The 21,862-nt window shown below is 36.2% G+C and overlaps 1 protein-coding gene and 1 long non-coding RNA gene across 9 annotated transcripts in view; both read right to left on the reverse strand.

The window, feature by feature from the left end:
- The window catches only part of NFAT5 (nuclear factor of activated T cells 5), a 114,693-nt gene that overhangs the window by 63,488 nt on the left and 29,343 nt on the right, over positions 1-21,862 (reverse strand). For all 8 annotated transcript variants that reach the window (XM_081806413.1, XM_081806414.1, XM_006730063.3 and 5 more), the window contains one exon: positions 4,381-4,506. In XM_081806413.1, coding sequence (XP_081662539.1) covers positions 4,381-4,506 — 126 coding nt within the window. Of the gene's footprint in view, positions 1-4,380; positions 4,507-21,862 lie in introns of those variants that run through there.
- Positions 16,285-21,845, reverse strand: LOC145717532 (uncharacterized). Its single transcript, XR_014140817.1, has 2 exons — positions 20,535-21,845; positions 16,285-20,335 (listed from the first exon to the last, which is right to left on the reverse strand). It is a non-coding gene; the product is annotated as an uncharacterized LOC145717532 (long non-coding RNA).

Here is a 21,862-nt window from a genome sequence, read left to right on the forward strand (position 1 = left end):
AAGGACTATGTAAATCTGTTGCTGTGAATCACTGTTATTAAAACTTAATGTTCTCCTAGAAATCATATTCCAATTTCATAGACCCTGAAACTTGCAAAATTAAAGGGGTATATGCCTTTTCCAAGTCAATATCCTACACACTGCTTAGTCCAGGAACTACTGTTATCTAAGTGAAATAATAGCACACAATTCCCTGAAGTACAATGGCAAGAAGAAAAGAACTTAGACCCCAGCAGGAAAGAAGAGAGGTATCTTGTGCCTGAAAGAATTGAGATATGATGATATGCAAATTGTCTAGCACAATTTCTATTACACAGTAGGAACTCAAAAATGTAACTTACATTTTCTTCAACTCATTTTTTGTACTGCTCTGTTGTTATGGATGGTTTAGAAATTCCTATTATTTTATTAGATGATTAAGATGTCTAAAACAAATTAAAGCATAGCTGTTCTTTGATAACAGGACATTAATTTAGCTCTCTAGCGTCCTCTCCTCCAATATAAATAGCACTCAATTAAGTTCTTTCAGTATAGAAAATACGTGTTAGGTACTTGCAATTTATTAACTGCTGTGGCATAAAATTCAAAGCACTACTGAATAAGTCTCTCTCTTCCAACAGAAAAGTTTATTACATGGATCACTTCATGTAAAGTTATTAACTAAAATTACAGCCTTTAAAAACCTCCAGTGATCTAACTAGTGGAGATATTCAACATGTATTTCTATTATACATGCTTAATCTGTGTGTACACCTATACATGTTAAAAAGTGCTACAAAGTATCAGTATCCTGAGACTGTATTACTTCTTAAAAAAGTATTAATATATAATTACTGAAAGTAAAACAGCAATTTTATGAAAACAACTAACAAAAGAATCACTAACTAGTTATTAAGATTCTCTGGCTGAATTATAAAACTTATCATTTGTTTAGTTCACTGTTTATCTCAAGAATTAGAATAAAAATTTTAAAGAAACTTGAAACAGTTAGCAAAGTCATATTTTGATACAAACTAATAAACATAATGCCATATCCCAAAATGAAGACAGAGTCTAGGATAGAGTAAGAAAATAAACTGATTTCTTAAAATGAATATCAAAGTTTATTGTTCACTTCTGTGAAAGACTTCCTATTTTAATCAAATGAAGCAAATCTAAGCATTAAAAACTATAAACATATAAGTAGATTTTAAAAAATACTTGATTGGTATAGGAGTTATTTATCAATAAAGCTGTTATTTAAGAAAAATGTCTGCCATATCTCTTTGCAAAAACTCCCCAAACTCTGGTGTAACTGTGTTAGTTCTTCTAAATAATACTTGCATTTTAGCTCTTTATAACCTATACTATAGGATTCCCCCCCCAAAAAAACAAACCAAAAGAATCCTTTCACAGTATGCATTTCTTGAGCAACTCCTTATTTTGCCAAAAATGCCATGAATTCATTTGGATAACTTTCTTGTGTTAGGAAAATGGCCCCTGTCTTAACTACTGAGAACCTACAATACTGTTCAGAAAGTCTGTATTTCTGAAACTTATTCATTCACATATTGAACCTCAAACTCTTAAATACCTTTCTAGTGGGACAAAAGCAAAGGTCTTCAAAAAATGAGAAGGAGTACAAATTTCATACTGGTGATTCTCAACTATATCTCCCAGCTTTTGACACTTGGCCCACGGAGAGGGGAGGAGTTGTGTAGAAGTAAGCCCTCTTTCTCCCAGCCCCAAACCTGGAACTTACCCGATAAAAAGATGTTATATAAAAGTGTGAATAGTACAGAGGCAGAAAAAGGCTTGAGAGATATTCTTTTATCCAATATTCTGGATTGTGGATTAGCAGCATCATGTTTATTCATTCCCTCAGTAATATGTAAAGGGAAAAAAAAATCTAGATTGGCGAATCTGAGAAACACATTTTAAATAATTAAGTAATAAAGAATGTACATGAACACCTATATGCCCAGCCTCTAAATTTTAAAATTTAAATTGATTTAGAACTTGTGAAACACAAACCTTTATAGCAGAACTAGAAGTCTGTTCCCACCAGGCCCTCATACCTGATAGCAGCCAATCCGGCTCCTTCAAAACTCTGAAGAATTAACTACATCAAGAGTCATCATTTTTATGCATTTCATATTTAAACAGCAAATGTATAGATTAAAAATAAAATTCACAGAAGTCTAAATTAATGTGCCTTTCCCCAGACATCAAGTCTTTTGGCCAGGAAACACTGAGTAACTGGTAATTTACTCCAAATCCTTCTCTTCGACAGTTATGTCACTAAAGATACTCATATGTCAAATAAAAAAGCAACTCTATATTGATACCTACTGATTTCCCTACAGTAATTATTCTGTAATTTAAACTCTCTTACCTATAATGTTACAAGACAAAAACTATTCTACTAATAAGACAGAATCCTAGAATAAGATTATATTGGTTACTAAAAGTAAATTTATGTAAAAAAAATTACAAATGACTTGGTTTTAGATCATAGAAACTTTCTACATGTGAATAAGAAAGCTGTTAATGTTACCTCCTTACTCTCTTCACCTTCTTTGGAATGTCAATAACTTCTCGATCTAATAAGAATTTATTACTTCAGAATACTTCCTTTGGTTAATTCTCTTATTTTCATGATTTTCTACTCATGTCTTTCAATCTAATTTATCTGGAGAGGATTTTCTCAAATACAGAGAGGGAAGGAGGGAGGATCAACATTCTATTAGTGACTCAAATTCAAGAACTTTCAATATCTATATATAAAAAAACTTGAAATTGAGTTTGGTATTACTTAAGAGGAAGTGTTCTTTTCCAAACCTTGCTGACATTTTTTCAGCTTTTAAAAGGAACTGGATCTACTGTCAACAGATGTTAAAAAGCACAGAAGAAACAGACTTTTAGTTCTATATAGATTCAACAAGTCTATAAAAAATAATCTCAAAAGATACAAAAGAAATCAGTTAGTCAATTTCTACTTGTGGATTTAAAGTGAAATATTTCATTAAAAATATTTTTTTTCATATTTTATCATCTGATACAATTTTTAAGCAATATTAAAAAATTTTAATTCCAGAAAAGATATTCAGGGACATTTTAGAACCCAGTGAATATAAAGTAAAACCAGGTCATCTTACCAATTTGATTACTAAAAAGATCACAGTTAAATCCACAGAATCTGTTAGAAAATGTCTGGCAACACATGAACAGTGAGCAGGGCTGATAAGTTTCTTTGTTATGTTTAAAGTTTTCCTGCCCTCAATCAGGAAGGCTGCACACTGCAGTATACAGCTCAGGGAAAAGATTCGTACACAAGATTAATGGTACACTGGTTAATGCATACAAGAAAAATATATGAAGTTCCATTACAGTACCAAATCCTTATTTAAACCACAACCTTCCACTTCACTGTTCTTTTTGAAATGAAATGAATTTACTGAAAACAATGCTGTGATGGATTTAAGTACCATTTAAAAGATGAGAGGTATCATTGGATAAGAAACCTCTACTTAGAAGGATAAAACTTCAGAGTGTGCATGTGTGTGTGTATATATATATACATATATATATAACTTTTTACCTTTTTTTAAACCGAACACACTTAGCAGTGTATAAAACCCAACTAAAAAAAGAAATACAGTTGGGCAATCTAATATTATTGAAAGCACTCATTAATTTATCAATAATCAAGACTTTCTTCTATTAGCTTATCCATCAATCTTTCATTCTGGTTCATTAAAAAATGGAACCAATTTTATATAAAGTGTATGATTTGAGAGCGGAATAAAAATAAATTTGATAAATTTCAAACATTACTTTCCATACTTTTTCATTGATATTACAAAATGCTTTCACATAAATATTACATTCAAATCTTCCATTACTTTCAACTAAATTTAAAAGAAGTCTAAAGTCACATTTTTAAATGTAGGGAAAAGGTTGTAATAAACATGCTACAAACAGAAAAGAGAATTGAGTGCTTGAGTTCTTTTTCAGATTATACAAAATATTTTTCTCTTTCAGCAAATTTTAAAAAAGAATTGTTAAATAGAGACTCGAATGTAATTTTCTATCCATAGCTTGGTACGTAACTTTTTTATGTGCAGTCAACAAAAGAGCTTCAAGCTTGTTTTCACATCTGAAGATAAGCTCCTAGAAAAGAAATGGCACTAACAGATGTGCCAATGTGAAATTTTAAGAAATAAGAATTATATCAAGAAATGTATACTGAAATATTTTAAGGTTAAAAGTATTTATTTTTAAACCTCTTAAAACAAACCCTCAAATCACACTCTTTTTTGATATGAACTTTGCCAGCACTGTTCATGTTGGCCAGATAATACACTAGTTTTCTTTAATAAAATAAAATGAAATGCATACCAGCAGCAACTACAGCTGGAGGAGGCGAGCCTGCCTCACCACCACTTGTCTGACTCATTGATGCTACAGATGTTTCTCTAGATGGAGGTAACTGTAACTCCTTTGGGAGAAGATCATAGACAGATTCTGTAGGAGGAAGGAGAAAAAAATTTTAAGAGAGTGGAAGTCAATAGCCTAATACATGAACATGTATTAATACATGAAATTAATATGTCTTTTCACTCAGGAGGAGAACTATATTATTCACACACACAAAAAACCCTCCATATAATTACTGTTGTAAAGAATTATTAGCAAATATTTTTCTTTTATTATGCAATTTTACTAAAGAATGAATTTCCATGAGTTCTGTCCCCTGTTTTCTTCTTGGCTTTTTCCTTTATATCTAAGATGCTCTCTAAAGTTACTAAATTTTAGAACTGGATAAACTCAAACAAAATACAAGAAACATCAAATAACCCAAAATGGCCCAATATCTTCCTTTGTAATAATAAGAGTGTAACTTACCATACTCTTATCAGCTTTAAAATGGCTTCTCCAATGAGACCATTAGTCTAGCCTTGCTCTTCTACCCAGCACCTTATAGCAAATATTTTAATTCTCTATCATAATGGATTTTTCCCTCCCAAAAAAAGCTAAACAAGGAATGTCATAGCTCAAGGAAATATTGTACTTTTTATTCTGAGCTATCTCCAAACTCTAGAAAGGCACAAGTTTGGATACTCTTTTTTTAAAAAAAAGATTTTATTTATTTATTTGACAGAGAGAAAGAGAGAGACAGCAAGAGAGGGAACACAAGCAGGGGGAGTGGGAGAGGGAGAAGCAGGCTTCCCACTGAGCAGGGAGCCCGATGCGGGGCTTGATCCCAGGACCCTGGGTTGGTGACCTGAGCTGAAGGCAGACGCTTAACCGTATGAGCCACCCAGGCATCCCTATCTTTTTTTTATGTTCATATATCTTTTTAATGTACTTTATAATCACTGTCCATAAAATTACGTTTATATCTACTATTTAAAAATTTTTTTTATATTTATTATTGTATGGCTTTGGGCACAAATAGTTCTCAAAATATCTGGGAAAGGTAGTAGAATCAATATTAGAAGGAACTTCAAACAACCATTTAGAATCATATGCCCATTTTCAAAAAGAAATGAGACACAGGGTTTAAGGGACTTGCCCAGTATTCCAAGAAACCCAACATTCCAACAAATAAAAAAGAGTATTAATCATTTGCATGAGGGATTAAAAAACAAAGGTAGCACTCTAAGACATTTTATCCTTGATAACAAACAATACCTTTAGCAACTGATCACTGAATACATAAATACTTTGAACCCTCCAATTAATCTTTGAATTATGTACACCAACTTTGACAAAATAGGGATAAGGAAGAATGTCCTGAAGGAAAGCTAAAACCAGAAGTTTTACTATTAAATGATCTTCACTCACAGCACAGAATCAACTGAAAATTGTCTTTTGAAAAACTCTAACACTTAGAGAATCTAATTAAAACAGAAATGCCAGTATCATCGAATATTGATTTTAAAACAATGTTTCTCAATACATGCTGAAAACATGACTTCTTTATACATAAGAGAAGCATACTCAAGTCTTTTTTTTTTGTCCAAACAAACCAAAAGGAAATATGAAAATAAAAATAGCATAGATGAAAAGAGAAAGGATCTATCAGAATATATCCATCAAGAAAAAAAAAAAAGTCCAGTAACAGTCCATCACTAACAGCACTTCACTAATTGGAACTATTTCTCCACTTCTTTAATTATTAAAATAAATAAATCAAAACAAATCAAACCTGTGTGGGCTGAACTGAAACTTTTATACACTTCCCAAAGAAGTGTATAAAATTGAATCTATATTAGAGGTATAAAAGCAATTAATAAAAATACAGTGGAAAGTAAAAAAAAAAAAAAGTAACTAAATATAGAACTTATTATATCTTAGTCCTCCGCACAGCCTACGCCCCAAAACAAACAAAGTAACATGCAAGGTGAAGCAGAAGGTGTAGGAAGCATGGACTCATTCCTTCGTCAAAGGTATTTTCTGATTAACTGACTGAAATGTTTGGAATTTAAAGAAGTCAGAAGTTTTATCATATCTACCCAAGGGAAGAAGCAGTTAATACAGTCATTACCATCATAGGTTCTGATTTTAGACATAACTGGGTTGGCTCTGCTACTTCAAACAATCTCTCTAAGACTTAAATCCTCATTTACAATTTTTCTTTTATCCCATTATCTTTTTTTTTTTTTTAAGATTTATTTATTTGACAGAGAGAGACAGCGACAGCGAGAGAGGGAACACAAGCAGGGGGAGTGGGAGAGGGAGAAGCAGGCTTCCCGCGGAGCAGGGAGCCCGACGCGGGGCTCAATCCCAGGACCCTGGGACCATGACCTGAGCCGAAGGCAGATGCTTAACGACTGTGACACCCAGGTGTCCCCTCTTTTACCCCATTATCTTGAAGAAACTCTCCCCAAGCTATAATTGTACAACCCAACCACATATACTGGCCTTACTCTTAAATCTGCTTCCCATAAGGGCGTCTGGGTGGCTCAGTCATTAAGCGTCTGCCTTCAGCTCAGGTCATGATCCCAGGGTTCTGGGATCGACCCCGCATCGGGCTCCCTGCTCAGCGGGAAGCCTGCTTCTCCCTCTCCCACTACCCCTGCTTGTGTTCCTGCTCTCGCTATCTCTCTCTCTGTCAAATAAATAAATAAAATCTTTAAAAAAAAAAATCTGCTTCCCATAAGACATAAAAAGATTAAAGGAATATAAATTATACTGTTAATACTATTGTCATCTACTCCTAAATTCAATCCAAATTACAGTTTTACAGTATCCACTACCCAATGAAAGAGCTCCTGAATAAGACCATAGATACTTTAAAATCCATGAAATTGAAAAATAGTCCTAAGTTGGTATTAACCACCTCATGTTAAGACATCATATCTATTTTTCTTGTGTTATTTTTTAAACTAGTTAGGTAAGGAAGGAATGAAATTCTAGGTTTATAAACACAGAATATGAAGAAAGAGACCAGGAAATCCAGAATGGAAAGGCAGTTTCTTGGGGAAAGACTTTGTTAGAAAACAAAAGTAAAATCACTTCTAGATTTTTTTTAAAAGAAGAAAGTGAGAATGGACACAAGTTTTCTTTTTGGGATGGTAAAAATGTTCTAAAATTGAATTATGGTAACGGTTACACAACTCTGTAAATAAACTAACCACTACTGAATTTGTATACTTTAAATGGGTGAATTTTATGATATGTAAATTATACATCAGTAAAGCTGTTTTCAAAGCAAGCAAGCAAGCAAGCAAGCAAGCGGAACAGAACAAGTACAAGTGAAATTGCACAGGAACAAGGTACATCTCTCACTGTTCCTAATAAACCTCTGGATAAAAATATCTCTCCACATAGCTTCTATCTGTGAAAAGTGAAATTATGAAGGCCAAGCTGCACACTAATCTAATTTGCTTTTTAAGGCTCTTCTATTAGAGGATCAGGAAAATGCCAGAGGCATAGTTATCCTAAATTCGGTAAAATATCTGAGGAAAATCTTAAAAACTTCTCATAACCACGATGAAGAAATGTAGACTAAATAAAACAGATGACTCTAAGCAACAGCACCCAAAAATGTATGGGTTTAGAGATTAAATTTGCAAATGACATAGGCTTAAGAGGGATATACTGTGTGTCATGATTCATCACAGATCATGCAATGCTGGAATATCTGCCCAGAGGAATAAAGTGAAATTTAGTTAGGATTAATGTAACAGCTGGTAAACATTGTTCTTGTACAATGTATTGAAAGGCACTTTCTCTTTTTTTTAATTGAGAAATAATTTTACTTTTATTTTCTTTTTCTTTGTATTATTTTAAATAGGCTCCACGTGGAGCCCAATGCGGGGCTCGAACTCACGACCATGAGATCAAGACCTGAACTGAGATCAAGATTTGGACACTCAACCCATTGAGCCACCCAGGCTCCCCTTTATTTTATTTTAAGTAAGCTCTATGCCCAACATGGGGCTTGAACTCACAACCCCAAGATCAAGAGTCGCATGCTCCACCAACTAAGCCAGCCAGGCACTGATTTCTAAGGAATTCTTACCCTGGTCGGCCAGGATTGAAGTGACTATTGTCCTACCTATTTTTTCTATTAATGTTGCTAATAATTTATGCAGTAGTGTTTAATCAACTCACTAATGGTTTATTATGAATTTTAGTTGACCAAAATCCCATGTAAGGGCTCTGCTTAAATATCCCTGTAATAGAATTAGGGCAGGTGTAAAGTAACTTCATAAATATATAAATAACTTTGTTATTTGTAATAAATAACTTTGTTAATAGAAATTAACATAAGTATATGAAAAAGGAAATTAGGCAGAAAAGGAAACAAGCTCCCAAGATCAAGAATTTGTCTTATGTTGGTGCAATACTGTAGAGTCTAGGGCCATTAGACGGAAGGAAGAAATGGAGGAATTAAATTATTTTCAGATTCTGAAAACAAACCAATGCTTCCCAATGTTGGGTGGGAAGGTGAACAATGTAAAAATGGGCTAACTGGCTGGTTTGTCTGCTTGGTCATTCAGTAAACTCTAATTGATCCACTTATGTCACTGATTATTTTCTAGGTCAATTTGGTCTTTTATTCTTCAACACTGGCTATGAGTTGTTTCACTATACTGCATCAAACTCAAAGTAGACAGAAATCCTATCCTGAGGGCACAATGCAGTGAAAGAGAAGGGAAAAGTTGGTAACTTAATAGTGCAGCTTATTTATTTATTTTTTTTAATTTTCTCAATTGGGAACAACGTTCCCTAACCGCTGATAATCCAAATCCCATTCTCTACTGCTTCATTGTGCAAGTTGCTCAGTCTCAGGAAAAGGTGAAAAGACTTCAAACCCCCATACTCTCTCACTTTCCCCTGAAAGTGTCCAGGGCGATAAAACACAGGAAACAGCTGAGAAAAGGCATGCTTTTCTTGTTCTCTCTCAGCAAAACAGTAATAATACAACTATCATTTATTAAGCTTTGGGGGATGGTTCAGGCACTATGCAAAGCTCATTATATACATTTTTAACTTAATTTCAAAACAATCCTGTGAGGTAGGTTTTACCAATAAAGACTTTGAACACTGTGCAACAGTAAAAAATGAAAAACATATGTGATACAACAAAAAAAAGGAATGATAAATATAAAGTTTATTAGGACAATGGTTTCCTTTGATGGGGAGAAAGAGACAGGACAAAGGAGGAACAGAAATAAGTTGGGCTGGGCAGTGGGCTCACAGATGTTCTTTTATGAAAATATATAAGAAATCAGTAAATACAAAAAAATTAAAGATTATGCATGGAGAGTGTATAGCCTCACAGAGTTGTTACAAGATGACCTGCTAAAAAGAACTCTACAACTTATCATTCCTTTGTTGGAATCCGTATCCTTACCTCACCCTTCTTGACCTGATAGCTAGCATTCAATGTTCAACTGCCTTAGGGTCAGAAAGTAAAGACCAAATTTGTCAGAGAGCCCACTTTATGACTTTTCTGAAGACTTTCTTACTTACAGGTAACAAAATAAATAAAAGTTGTACACAACTAATACTACAGACTTAACTGCATGCAGAGATGAATGATAAAAAGGGTGGGGGGAAGCTCTGGAAATAAATTGTTTCTGTTTAACTATCAAGCAAGCAGCCATAAATAGAAATATCTGGGCGCCTGGGTGGCTCAGTTGGTTAAGCGACTGCCTTCAGCTCAGGTCATGATCCTGGAGTCCCAGGATCGAGTCCCACATCGGGCTCCCTGCTCAGCGGGGGGTCTGCTTCTCCTTCTGATCCCCTTCCCTCTCGTGCTGTCTCTCATTCTCTCTCTCAAATAAATAAAATCTTTTAAAAAATAAAATAAACAAATAAATAAATAAATAGAAATATCTGTGGTAAAAAGGATGTTACTTTGTTCTGGGAATGTTTTAAAATTTAACAAAAAGTAAACTAATGATACAGCACAGATATTAATTATTCAAATAATGAATGCTCCCTGATATCAGCTGCAAATACTATAATACTGAAAAATCCATTTACAAACATTTGTACCTTATTTAAAAAAATGGGGTTTTACTAATTTTTTTACAGTCTAAATATGAAGCTAGCATAGCATCTCAGAATTAAAAGGCTTTCAAAAAGTCCTTGCAAATGGTTTGGGAACTAATTACCTTACCCTTCCATCTCTTTATGAACTATCTCAATAAGCCAGTGAATCCCATGGCTATGGTTTCATGTCAGACATTCTAAAACAAAATGCCTGGCACCTCCACTATGCCAACATAGTTCTGCATTGAAGAGAGACAGCATTCATTCTGTTAAAAACACTTCAGGCTTGACAGTCATCATACTTGGCATCTCCACTGGAAAAATGTACTGGCTTCAAGTCTACTGAATATTTGGTTTCTAAAAGATTATGAAGTCCAAGAATAACTAGTAGGTGATGCTCTTTTTAACGAATTTTTCTCATCTAAGTTTAAGTCAATTAATAGTTTGCTGTCACCTATTTACTTAATCATATCACTTCTTCCTGGGTATATTTTATTATTGTTTTCCTAAAACAATCTAGTGTTCTAAGGTATTTTAAATAATATGCAGCAGCATAAATTATATCAATTGGGAAATAAAACCAATTTGAATTCCACGATCATTTTAATATAACACATATTTTTTCTAGTAGGTATTACTTTTCATCTAAAAACTTTACAATTCTTTTCTTTTTTTTAAAAAAATTTTATTTATTTGACAGAGAGAAACACAGAGAGAGAGGGAACACAAGCAGGGGGAGTGGGAGAGGGAGAAGCAGGCTTCCCGCAGAGCCAGGAGCCCGATGCGGGGCTCGATCCCAGGACCCTGGGACCATGACCTGAGCCGAAGGCAGACGCTTAACAACTGAGCCACCCAGGCGCCCCTATATATATTGTTTTTTATCTTGAAAAGACAGTTAATAAATAATGATTTGCTCATTCATTCATATACTTATTTATTAAGCACAGTATTGAAATGCTAATTATGTGTCAGGCACGATAACACAGTAAATAGAGTTCCTAACTTCAGTGTTATTTCTAACTGCATAGACCTTGCATTACAAGGTACTTCAGAAGTTTATTTTTTAAAAGAAGAAAAACCTAATTTTGTCATCACTAATCCATTTTGTGTTCATTGGTGCAGACGCTAAAGTGACCTGTGTCTCTGTTTTCAAAGAGCTTGCAGTCCAGTGAACTAGACTGCAAGTATATAAATAACCAATGGAATCACTACCAAGACATAGATGTTATGTGTGAAAAAAGAAAGGAGAGATTAAATACAAAGAGGGCTAGGCAAGAATGGTATGAATGGAATGAATGTAGTTTTATGAGATTAACCTAAAATTCACATAAAAAGCATAGAATTTGGGGCGCCTGGGTGGCTCAGTTGGTTAAGCGACTGCCTTCGGCTCAGGTCATGATCCTGGAGTCCCAGGATCGAGTCCCACATCGGGCTCCCTGCTCGGCGGGGAGTCTGCTTCTCCCTCTGACCCTCCTCCCTCTCATGCTCTCTGTCTCTCATTCTCTCTCTCGCAAGTAAATAAAATCTTTAAAAAAAAAAAGGAATGAGATCTTGCCATTTGCAATGACATGGACGGAACTGGAGGGTATTATACTGAGCAAAATAAGTCAGTCAGAGAAAGACATGTATCATATGACCTCACTGATATGAGGAATTCTTTATCTCAGGAAACAAACTGAGGGTTGCTGGAGTGGGGGATGGGATAGGAGGGATGGGGTGGCTGGGTGATAGACACTGGGGAGGGTATGTGCTATGGTGAGTGCTGTGAATTGTGCAAGACTGTTGAATCACAGATCTGTACCTCTGAAACAAATAATGCAATACATGTTAAGAAAAAAAAAAAAAGAAGAAGATAGCAGGAGGGGAAGAATGAAGGGGGGGAAATCGGAGGGGGAGACGAACCATGAGAGACAATGGACTCTGAAAACAAACTGCGGGTTCTAGAGGGGAGTGGGGTGGGAGGATGGGTTAGCCTGGTGATGGGTATTAAAGAGGTCACATTCTGCATGGAGCGCTGGGTGTTATGCACAAACAATGAATCATGGAACACTACATCTAAAACTAATGATGTAATGTATGGTGATTAACATAACAATAAAAAAATTTTTTTAAAATAAGGAATATCAGAATTGCATTTGGAAATATGGGTTTTTTTTTCCCCTGAATGAAGATGCACTGGGATTCCATCACAGACTTATTGAAAAAGGGTTTACAGTAGGCAGGATCACAGAATGCACATTTTTATAGAGTTCCACAGTTGATTCTGGCAAAGAGCCATTACTTGTTTTTTTTTAAGATTTATTTATTTATTTGACAGAGAGAGACACAGCGAGAGAGGGAACACAAGCAGGGGGAGTGGGAGAGGGAGAAGCAGGCTTCCCATGGAGCCGGGAGCCCGATGCGGGGCTCGATCCCAGAACCCTGGGACCATGACCTGAGCTGAAGGCAGACGCTTAACGACTGAGCCACCCAGGCACCCAAGAACCTTTACTTTACTTTAAAGCATGAAATTTAGCCTCAAATTTAGCATGAGTTTTGCTATTTATTTTTTTTCCCTAAACAGTAGAAAAGAACAGTAACAAAGAGCTGAATCATCCTCTCAGATTAAATTTTAAACTTTGAAGAGAAAACAATTACATTTACATATCAAGAAAAGGAGTGTTATCATTCCTGGCTAAAATGACAATTGTTATTTCACATGGCAGTAGATAATTTTAGATATTTGATACTTATACTTGATATAGGCAGACCTGAATACATAAAATAATAAAGCAAATTAGCACAGTTATTATTTTGAACTTGAGAGATATTATCTAGAATTACCTCTTATGGGTAAAACCCAAAGATTCTCAATGAGTAACATTCTGACAGCATATGGAAGTCTTCCAGATCATCTACCTCCTGGCTATTCTCTAAATACAAATAACATTTGTTATAACATGAAAGTTTAATACTTTGTTTCTTGCAAAAAAAGAATAGCTTGATTTTGATATAGTAACTAGATGTCACTTTACTGATCCACAAAGCCACTCTTTTTATTAATTTTGATAATGATTTTTGGTTGTCATTTTACAACAGCAAATGAAAGGGTAGCTTATGCAATCTTTTTATGCCATGATGTATGTGGTCCATAAACAGAAACAAGCAGAGAAAGAGCTCTAGAAAATGGAAAATTGTTCTAAAAATAAATTATATCTGATAACACTGTAATTTAGAAATTACAAAGTACTTTTATATTTATAATCATAGTATTGATATATGTGAAAAGTGCCTTGACCATAAAGTATATATAAATAAAACAGATGACGGGTGCCTGGGTGGCTCAGTTGGTTGAGCAACTGCCTTCAGCTCAGGTCATGATCCTGGAGTCCCTGGATCGAGTCCCGCATCAGGCTCCCTGCTCGGCGAGGAGCCTGCTTCTCCCTCGAACCCTCCCTCCTTCATGTACTCCCTCTCTCTCTCATTCTCGCTTTCTCAAATAAATAAATCTTTAAAAAAAAATAGATGATTATTACTATCTTATAGGTCATAATTTCAGAACAGACTGTTTTTCAGTGTTTCAATTTTTTATTAAAGCACAATATATACATAAAGTATACATAACTTAAGTCTTGAGTTTGAAGAATTTAAAAAAGTGGACACAACATAACAACTACCACCCAGCTACTTAAGCATCCTTCATGCTTCCTCTCAGGTACCAGCCCTAAAACTAACCAATCTTCTAACTTCTATTACCATAGATTATAGTTTTGCCTATTTTTGAACTTTATATAATAAAAGAATCATAAAGGATATATCCTTTTGTGCTTAGCTTCTTTCACTCAGAATTGTCTGTTCAGTTTATTGATACTGCTTACAGCAGTTCATTCTTTTGCACTGCTATATATTATTCTGTCTTTTGAATATTCTACAATTAATCCATTCTGCTGTTAAATGATTGAGTTGTTTATAGTTTCTACCTATTACAAAAATACTGCTATGAACATTCTCACATGCACATATATGTACTTCCCTTGGATATATACTTAGAGATAAAATTGCTGGGTCATAAGGTATGTGTACACTCAACTTTAGTAGATACTGCTAAATAGTTTCCCCAAGAGGTTGTATCAATATACTGTCATCATCAGTGTATGAAGTTCTGGCTACTCCACAAGCTCAGTCATAAAAAAATGTTTTTATAAGCCATCTCATGGAGATGGAGTGATATCACACTCTGGTTTTAATCTGATAACTAATGTTTTTGAGCATCTTTACAAATGCTTATTGGCTATATGGTTATCTTCTTTCTTGAAACAGCTGTTCAAATCCACGTCTCTTACACATATTTTAATTGGGTTGTCCTTGTTTTGTTTTTTGAGAGAGTGAGAGAGAGCCCAAGCATGAGCAGGGGAGGGGGGTGTAGAGGGAGAGAGAGAAATTCAAGCAGACTCCTTGCTGAGCGCAGAGCCCAACACGGCCCAATCCCATGACCCCAAGATCATGGTCTGTGCTGAAATCAAGAGTCAGACACCCAACCGACTGAGCCACCCAGGGGGCCCTGAGTTGTCCTTTTTAAAAAAAATTAATTTATAGGAGTATGTTATATATTCTAGATACAGATCCTATGTCAAATATACATATTGTAAATAGCTTCTCGCATATGTGCCTTGCCTTTCCACCCTTTTTTTTTTTTTTTTAAAGATTTTATTTATTTGGGGCGCCTGGGTGGCTCAGTTGGTTAAGTGACTGCCTTTGGCTCAGGTCATGATCCTGGAGTCCCGGGATCGAGTCCCGCATCGGGCTCCCTGCTCGGCGGGGAGTCTGCTTCTCCCTCTGACCCTCCTCCCTCTCATGCTCTCTGTCTCTCATTCTCTCTCAAATAAATAAATAAAAAAATCTTAAAAAAAAAAAAAGATTTTATTTATTTATTCATGAGAGAGAGAGAGAGAGAAAGGCAGAGGGAGAAGCAGACTTCCCGCAGAGCAGGGAGCCTGATGCAGGACTCGATCCCAGGACTCCGGGACCATGACCTGAGCCGAAGGCAGACGCTTAACCATCTGAGCCACCCAGGCGCCCGCCTTTCCACCCTCTTAATGGTATCTTTAATAAACAGAAATTCTTAATTTTAATGAAGTTCAGTCTACCAATTTTTTCACTTATGGTTAATGATTTTTATGTTCTATTCAAGAAATCTTTGCATATATCCCAAGAACATGAAGATATTCTACTATGTTTTCTTCTAGAAGTCTTTTTGCTTTACCTTTCATATTTATATCCAACCAGAATTGGTTCTGCTGTATTATGAGGTTGAAGTCAAAGTTCATTGTTTTCCATATGGACATCCAATTGATTCAGCAAGAACGTTTGTTTTCACTCCAAAAATGAAAGTCTCAGAGACATTCTCTATTCGAAAGATGACTTGAGTAGACACAGTTTTCCCCATTCCTCCAAGTTCAGCTAAAAACCTTGGATGTTACATACATTTTTAAAGATTTTATTTATTTATTTGACAGAGAGAGACACAGCGAGGGAGGGAACACAAGCAGGGGGAGTGGGAGAGGGAGAAGCAGGCTTCCTGCTGAGCAGGGAGCCCAATGTGGGACTCAATCCCAGGACCCTGGGATCACGACCTGAGCTGAAGGCAGACGCTTAACAACTAAGCCACCCAGGTGCCCCTGTTACATACATTTTTAAAGAACACACATAAGAAGACTGAAAAATGGAGAAAAGAAGACAGACCAGCTATGAATGGTGGAACCCAGGAACAACATAGCAGTGGGTCCCTGGGTTTTCTTTTTGCCTCATGGGTGTTGGAGAGGCCAATAACCTGGGTGCAAACAATGGGTGCAATGACAATGGGTGCAAACAGAGACCACCAGTTATTTCTGGATCAGTTTTGACTTATTGATTTTTCTATGTATTATAATTTTCTGCTTCTTTCCATGACTAGTGATTTTCTATAAAATAAAACAAACTTTTAGAGTGCCATGGTGATTTCTGATTAGATGCCAGACATTGAGAACTTTACCTTGCTGGTGTGCTGGATGTTTTAACATTCTTATAAATATTCTTGAGCCTTTGGGGGGATATGATTAAGCTACTTGGAAACAGTTTGATCCTTTCAGTTCTTGCTTTTTAAAGCTCTGTTAGGCATGACCAGAGCATGTTTAGTCCAGGGTTCACTTTTCTTTACTACTGAAGCAAGACCCTTCTTAATTATACCTAATTTCCCCTGAATTAAAAGGTTTTCTACTCTCTTTAGTACAAATGGGCATTATATCCAGCCCTTTCTGAGTTCTGAGCACTGTTCTCTCTCTCTAATCCTTTCAGTTTTTTCCTCAGTCTTGGGTAGTTTTCTCGAATGCCTGTAATGATCACTACTCAAATGAATACTCAAAGGAGACCCTCTGCTGAACTTCAGAATCCTATGTGCATTTCCCTCCTTTCCAGTACTATGCTCTGAGAACTGTAGATACCTTGGCTTTCCCAGTCTCCTAGCTTTACCTCCTCAACTCAGGGAGACCTCTGGGTTCTACATGGATTGCCCCTTTCTACACCACCACAGCCTAGAAACTATCTTCAAGAAGTAAGCCAGGGCACTTGTAGGGTTCATCTCATTTGCCCTTCACCCGTCTTTCATTGTCACTGTCTTTCACTGTCTGACGGTAAATGTAAAGAGAACCAATGTTTCATATAGTTTATCTCTCTTTTTAGCTGCTTCAGGCAGGAGGGTAAATCTGGCCCCTATTACTCTATCTTGGCTAAAAGAAGTGATGCTATTGTAATTTTAACCCATATCAATGTTTTTTGCTCAGAGAAGAAGAATAACTACTATCACCATGTTCTACTTGACAACCTTCAATAAATTTGAAGATGTTTCAGGTTACTTAAGTAAATATTTTACAAAAAAGGTATGTGCCCTATGTAAAACTGAGTTAAGCCCTTCGAGGTTTAAAAAAAAATAAGACTAAATCTTGTAAACATAAACTCTGCACATATAGACACACATAAATATACTCTTTGTACTCTAACACAAATGAAGATGTAAAAGAAATTAGACACAGTAGTCTATGCCCTCAAAGAACTGAAAATCTAATTAGAATAAGGCTATATATATTAAATGTTTAGAGAATAAGAATAGATTACACATTAATGGCAATGATTATAATTTAAAATCAGAGACAGAAGGCCAAAATCTTGACTAAAAGAGTCTTGGAACATTCTGAGTCAGATCTAGGAACATAACCAATACAAACCCATGATAACACCAGTCTATAGCAGTAATCAATTATCAAAGACTCGGCCTCTAAAACCTAGTTTTGATTGTTCATAGCAACAGGAGTGAAAACTAGGCTATTAAAATGTATACTTATGTTGTGGTGCCTGGCTGGCTCAGTTGGTGAACTGCAACTTTTGATATTGGGGTTGTAAATCTGAACCTTATGTTGTGTGTAGAGACTACTTAAAAATAAAATCTTTTAAAAAATGTATACTTATGTGAAAGTATAGCTATAAAGTAAGACAACAGAGCACTAAACATTTGTTGAATGAATAGTAATGAGTGCCTATTTTATAACCCTTCAACCTTACCCTCCTCATTCTCCTCTCTCCCTCTACACTCTTAAGATACAATGATCTTCAATTCTTCAGCCAAACACTCCCTTATTTTTATTTCTTTGCAAATGCTATTGCTTCTGAGACACTGACCTTCCCAAAGCCCCTTTCAACTGTTACTTCTTCCCAAAAAGCTTTTCCTGACCACTCCAGTCTTAGTTAAGTATCCCTTCTATGTATTTCCTTTACCAGAGTATTTATCCTACACTGTTCCACAACTGCCAGTTAATCTACATGTATTTCATATTAGACTATTCACACAATGAGGACAGTGACTGTGTCAGTCCTTCTCACTCTCAGCAGTAGCACAGTGCGTGGCACAAACAGGCATCATTTGATGAGCGCATGAATGAGCAAGAAAAGAGAAGCTGTGGGAATACATAAAATTAATTACAGACCACATAAAGAATGAAAAGGCAGAAGGATAAGAGTAAGAAAAGAAGCCAGGCCAGAAGCTACAGTCAGAGAAGAGCCTGAAGAGTACAGTGTCAAAAAAAGAACAGTCTTGGGAGTGGACTGCCAAAAATGAAAATGCCTCATTCAGTTCAAGTAAGGAAAAACTCAGAAGAATGCATTTATTTGATGTGGCAAAAGGTATTTCTTGATACTTCTGCCAAAGAAGTATCAAGGGAGTGATGGGGAGAGAAGCCAGAAGGCAAAAGAGTTGAAGACCAAATGGAAGTGAGGAAGTAAATGCAGTGTAAGCAGAAATATAGACTATTATTTCATAAAGTCCTTCCAAAGACAAGGAAAAAAATACTTAAGGAGACAGGACCAAATAAAGGGTTTATTTTATACTGTGGAAGAAGAAATTGTGTATGTTTGATGGTGGAAGGGAAATAGCCAGGAATAAGGAAAGGCTTGAAGATCCAAGAGAGGACATATAGAAGAGATTTAATTAAGAAAAATGCCATCAGGTTTGACAATTGTAAAATCATAACTGAATTTCCTAGAGAATGCTTGCATGCTAACAAAGGGTTAAGGAACAACTGGATGGTGAAGAAATTGAGATTAGTATAACAATGACTAAATAAAACTTTTTTCCAGGGCATTTTTATAGGATTATATTACCTTAAGGAATTCATTTTCTTTTGTAAGTACAATTTTTTAAAATTTCATCATGTGCAGGGGTACCTCCATAGAAATCATAGTTTAAAAGTTTGACAACTTGCCATAAGTAAACAAAAACATGGGAAAAAATAATGAAAAAGAAGAGATGGAAAATATTAAAATGAAGGAACTGTCATGGAATCAAGTCCAAGAGGTTGGGGGCACCTTAGAAAAAGACTGGACATTTCTTCCACTGACATGAGAGAAAAATAAAACATAACATGAGAAGACCCCCCAAAATTTTTGAGATGAAGAGGTAAAAAGTTGAGGGACTTCAGTGGCACGGTTTCAAAATGCTGTAGAAGAGAATTCAATCATTTCTATTTGCCAGTGGCTGCGCTATAGAAGCAGATGCTTAAGAGACATGTAACAAATCCTTCTGTATCTATTAATGTTTAAATGGCTAATTACATCATGTAGAAGAATTAAGAGGTTAAAGCTCAGGGGAAAAAAGTTCTAATACAAGAGAATATCAATATTATTTTTAAAAAATATATGAATTTTCATTTGGCTTGATCAGAAAGTCAATCACTAGATACTATTAGTAGGCATTTTAAACATTATTGTAAACTTTTTTGCATGAAGGGGGTGATAAGGGAGGAAGGAAAAGCCACAAGTTTCCTTAGAAATGTCTACAATCACTATAAAAAGCAGTATGATCCCTGTGTTAAGATACCAATACTATTTACAATGAATAAGAGGGAGGTAGCATGCCATAATGAAAGAACAAAGGTAGTGAGAATTGGGCTTTCACTATATCTCTATCACTTATTTTCTGTGTTTGTAGACAAGTTACTTGTCTCAATTACAATATGGCAGAAGTATCTATCTACCTTTTGGAGTTACGAGCGCTAGCAATAATGCATACAATATACATAAGAAGCACTGTCCAGCATAGTTCAGGCATACAATGTTACTATTATGCTGATGACTAATTAATTCAAAAGTAATTTACTGTGAGTCAAGGATACAAAATTGAGTATGACAAAAAAGGTCCCTGTCCTTAAGGAGTTTTTCTGTAATGAGAAGCAGAAAAAAATCTGGAACAAGGATATAATTTTTAAAATACAAAGTAGAATGAATACTATGAAGAAAACAAACAGGAATCTGTAAGAAAGAATAATGTAGGGGGCGCCTGGGTGGCTCAGTTGGTTAAGCGACTGCCTTCGGCTCAGGTCATGATCCTGGAGTCCCTGGATAGAGTCCCGCATCGGGCTCCCAGTCTGCTTCTCCCTCTGACCCTCCCCCCTCTCATGTGCTCTCTCTCATTCTCTCTCTAATAAATAAATAAAATCTTTAAAAAAAAAAAAAAGAAAGAATAATGTAGGGACTACTTTAAGAGAAGATAGTCAGGAAGGCCTCTCTGAGCGGTTCCTGAGGATAAGAAAGAATCAGCAATTCAAAGAGCAGAAAGAGAAGCAAGACATCTGAGGCAACAGCATGTGCAAAAGTCTTTAGGCAGGAAAAGACACGGCATGTCTGGGTAACTGAAAGGTACGCAATGTTGCTAGAACATAGTAATCAAGAGATTCCCCTGCTGGCCTGAGATAAGATTAGTGGGTGTGGTAGAGCACAGATCATGCAGGGCCTTAGCATTTTTGATAAGGTCAAGATAATGTTTATTGAATGGATGGATAGATAGATGCATGTGTGAAACAGAATTCAAAGTTCATACAAAAAGACTCAGAAGAGGGGCGCCTGGGTGGTGCAGTTGGTTGAGTGTCTGACTCTTGGTTTCAGCTCAGGTCATGATATCAATGTCCTGGGATTGAGCCCTGGGTCTGGTTCGGGCTCAGCATGGAGTCTGCTTAAAGACACTCTCTCTCCCTCTGCCCCTCCCCGCCTCTGTGCACACACTGTCTCCCAAATAAATAAATAAATCTTTAAAAAAAAAAAAAAAGACTCAGAAGAGAAGAATATCTAATGATATGGTCAGCATCTTTAAAAATTTTATGTATTTGAGAGAGAGAGAAAGTGCACAAGCGAGCAGGGGGAGGAGCAGAGGGAAAGGGAGAAAGAGAATCCCAAGCAGGTTCCACGCCTAGTGCGGACTGGGGGCTCGAGCTCAAGACCCTGAGATCATGACCTGAGCCCAAATCAAGAGTCAGACACCCAGCCAATGGAGCCACCCAGGTGCCCCGGCCTACATTTTTTTTTTTTGAAGATTTTATTTATTTATTTGAGAGAGAGAGAATGAGAGACAGAGAGCACGAGAGGGAAGAGGGTTAGAGGGAGAAGCAGACCCCCCGCTGAGCAGGGAGCCCGATGCGGGACTCGATCCCGGGACTCCAGGATCATGACCCGAACCGAAGGCAGTCGCTTAACCAACTGAGCCATCCAGGCGCCCCCGGACTGCATTTTTAAAAAACAAAAGTAAAAACAATGAAGTTCAACTTATTCCCATAGTTCACTTTTCAGGTAAGGGAAACAAAGTAAAAAATATAGGAACAATTACTATTTTCCTTTTTTTTTTTTTAAAGATTTTTTATTTATTTATTTGAGAGAGAGAGAATGAGAGACAGAGAGCATGAGAGGGAGGAGGGTCAGAGGGAGAAGCAGACTCCCTGCCGAGCAGGGAGCCCGATGCGGGACTCGATCCCGGGACTCCAGGATCATGACCTGAGCCGAAGGCAGTCGCTTAACCAACTGAGCCACCCAGGCG

The sequence above is a fragment of the Leptonychotes weddellii genome, chromosome 16 (genome assembly GCF_054177405.1).
Source record: "Leptonychotes weddellii isolate Sample4059 chromosome 16, ASM5417740v2, whole genome shotgun sequence".
Classification (NCBI taxonomy): Eukaryota; Metazoa; Chordata; class Mammalia; order Carnivora; family Phocidae; genus Leptonychotes; species Leptonychotes weddellii.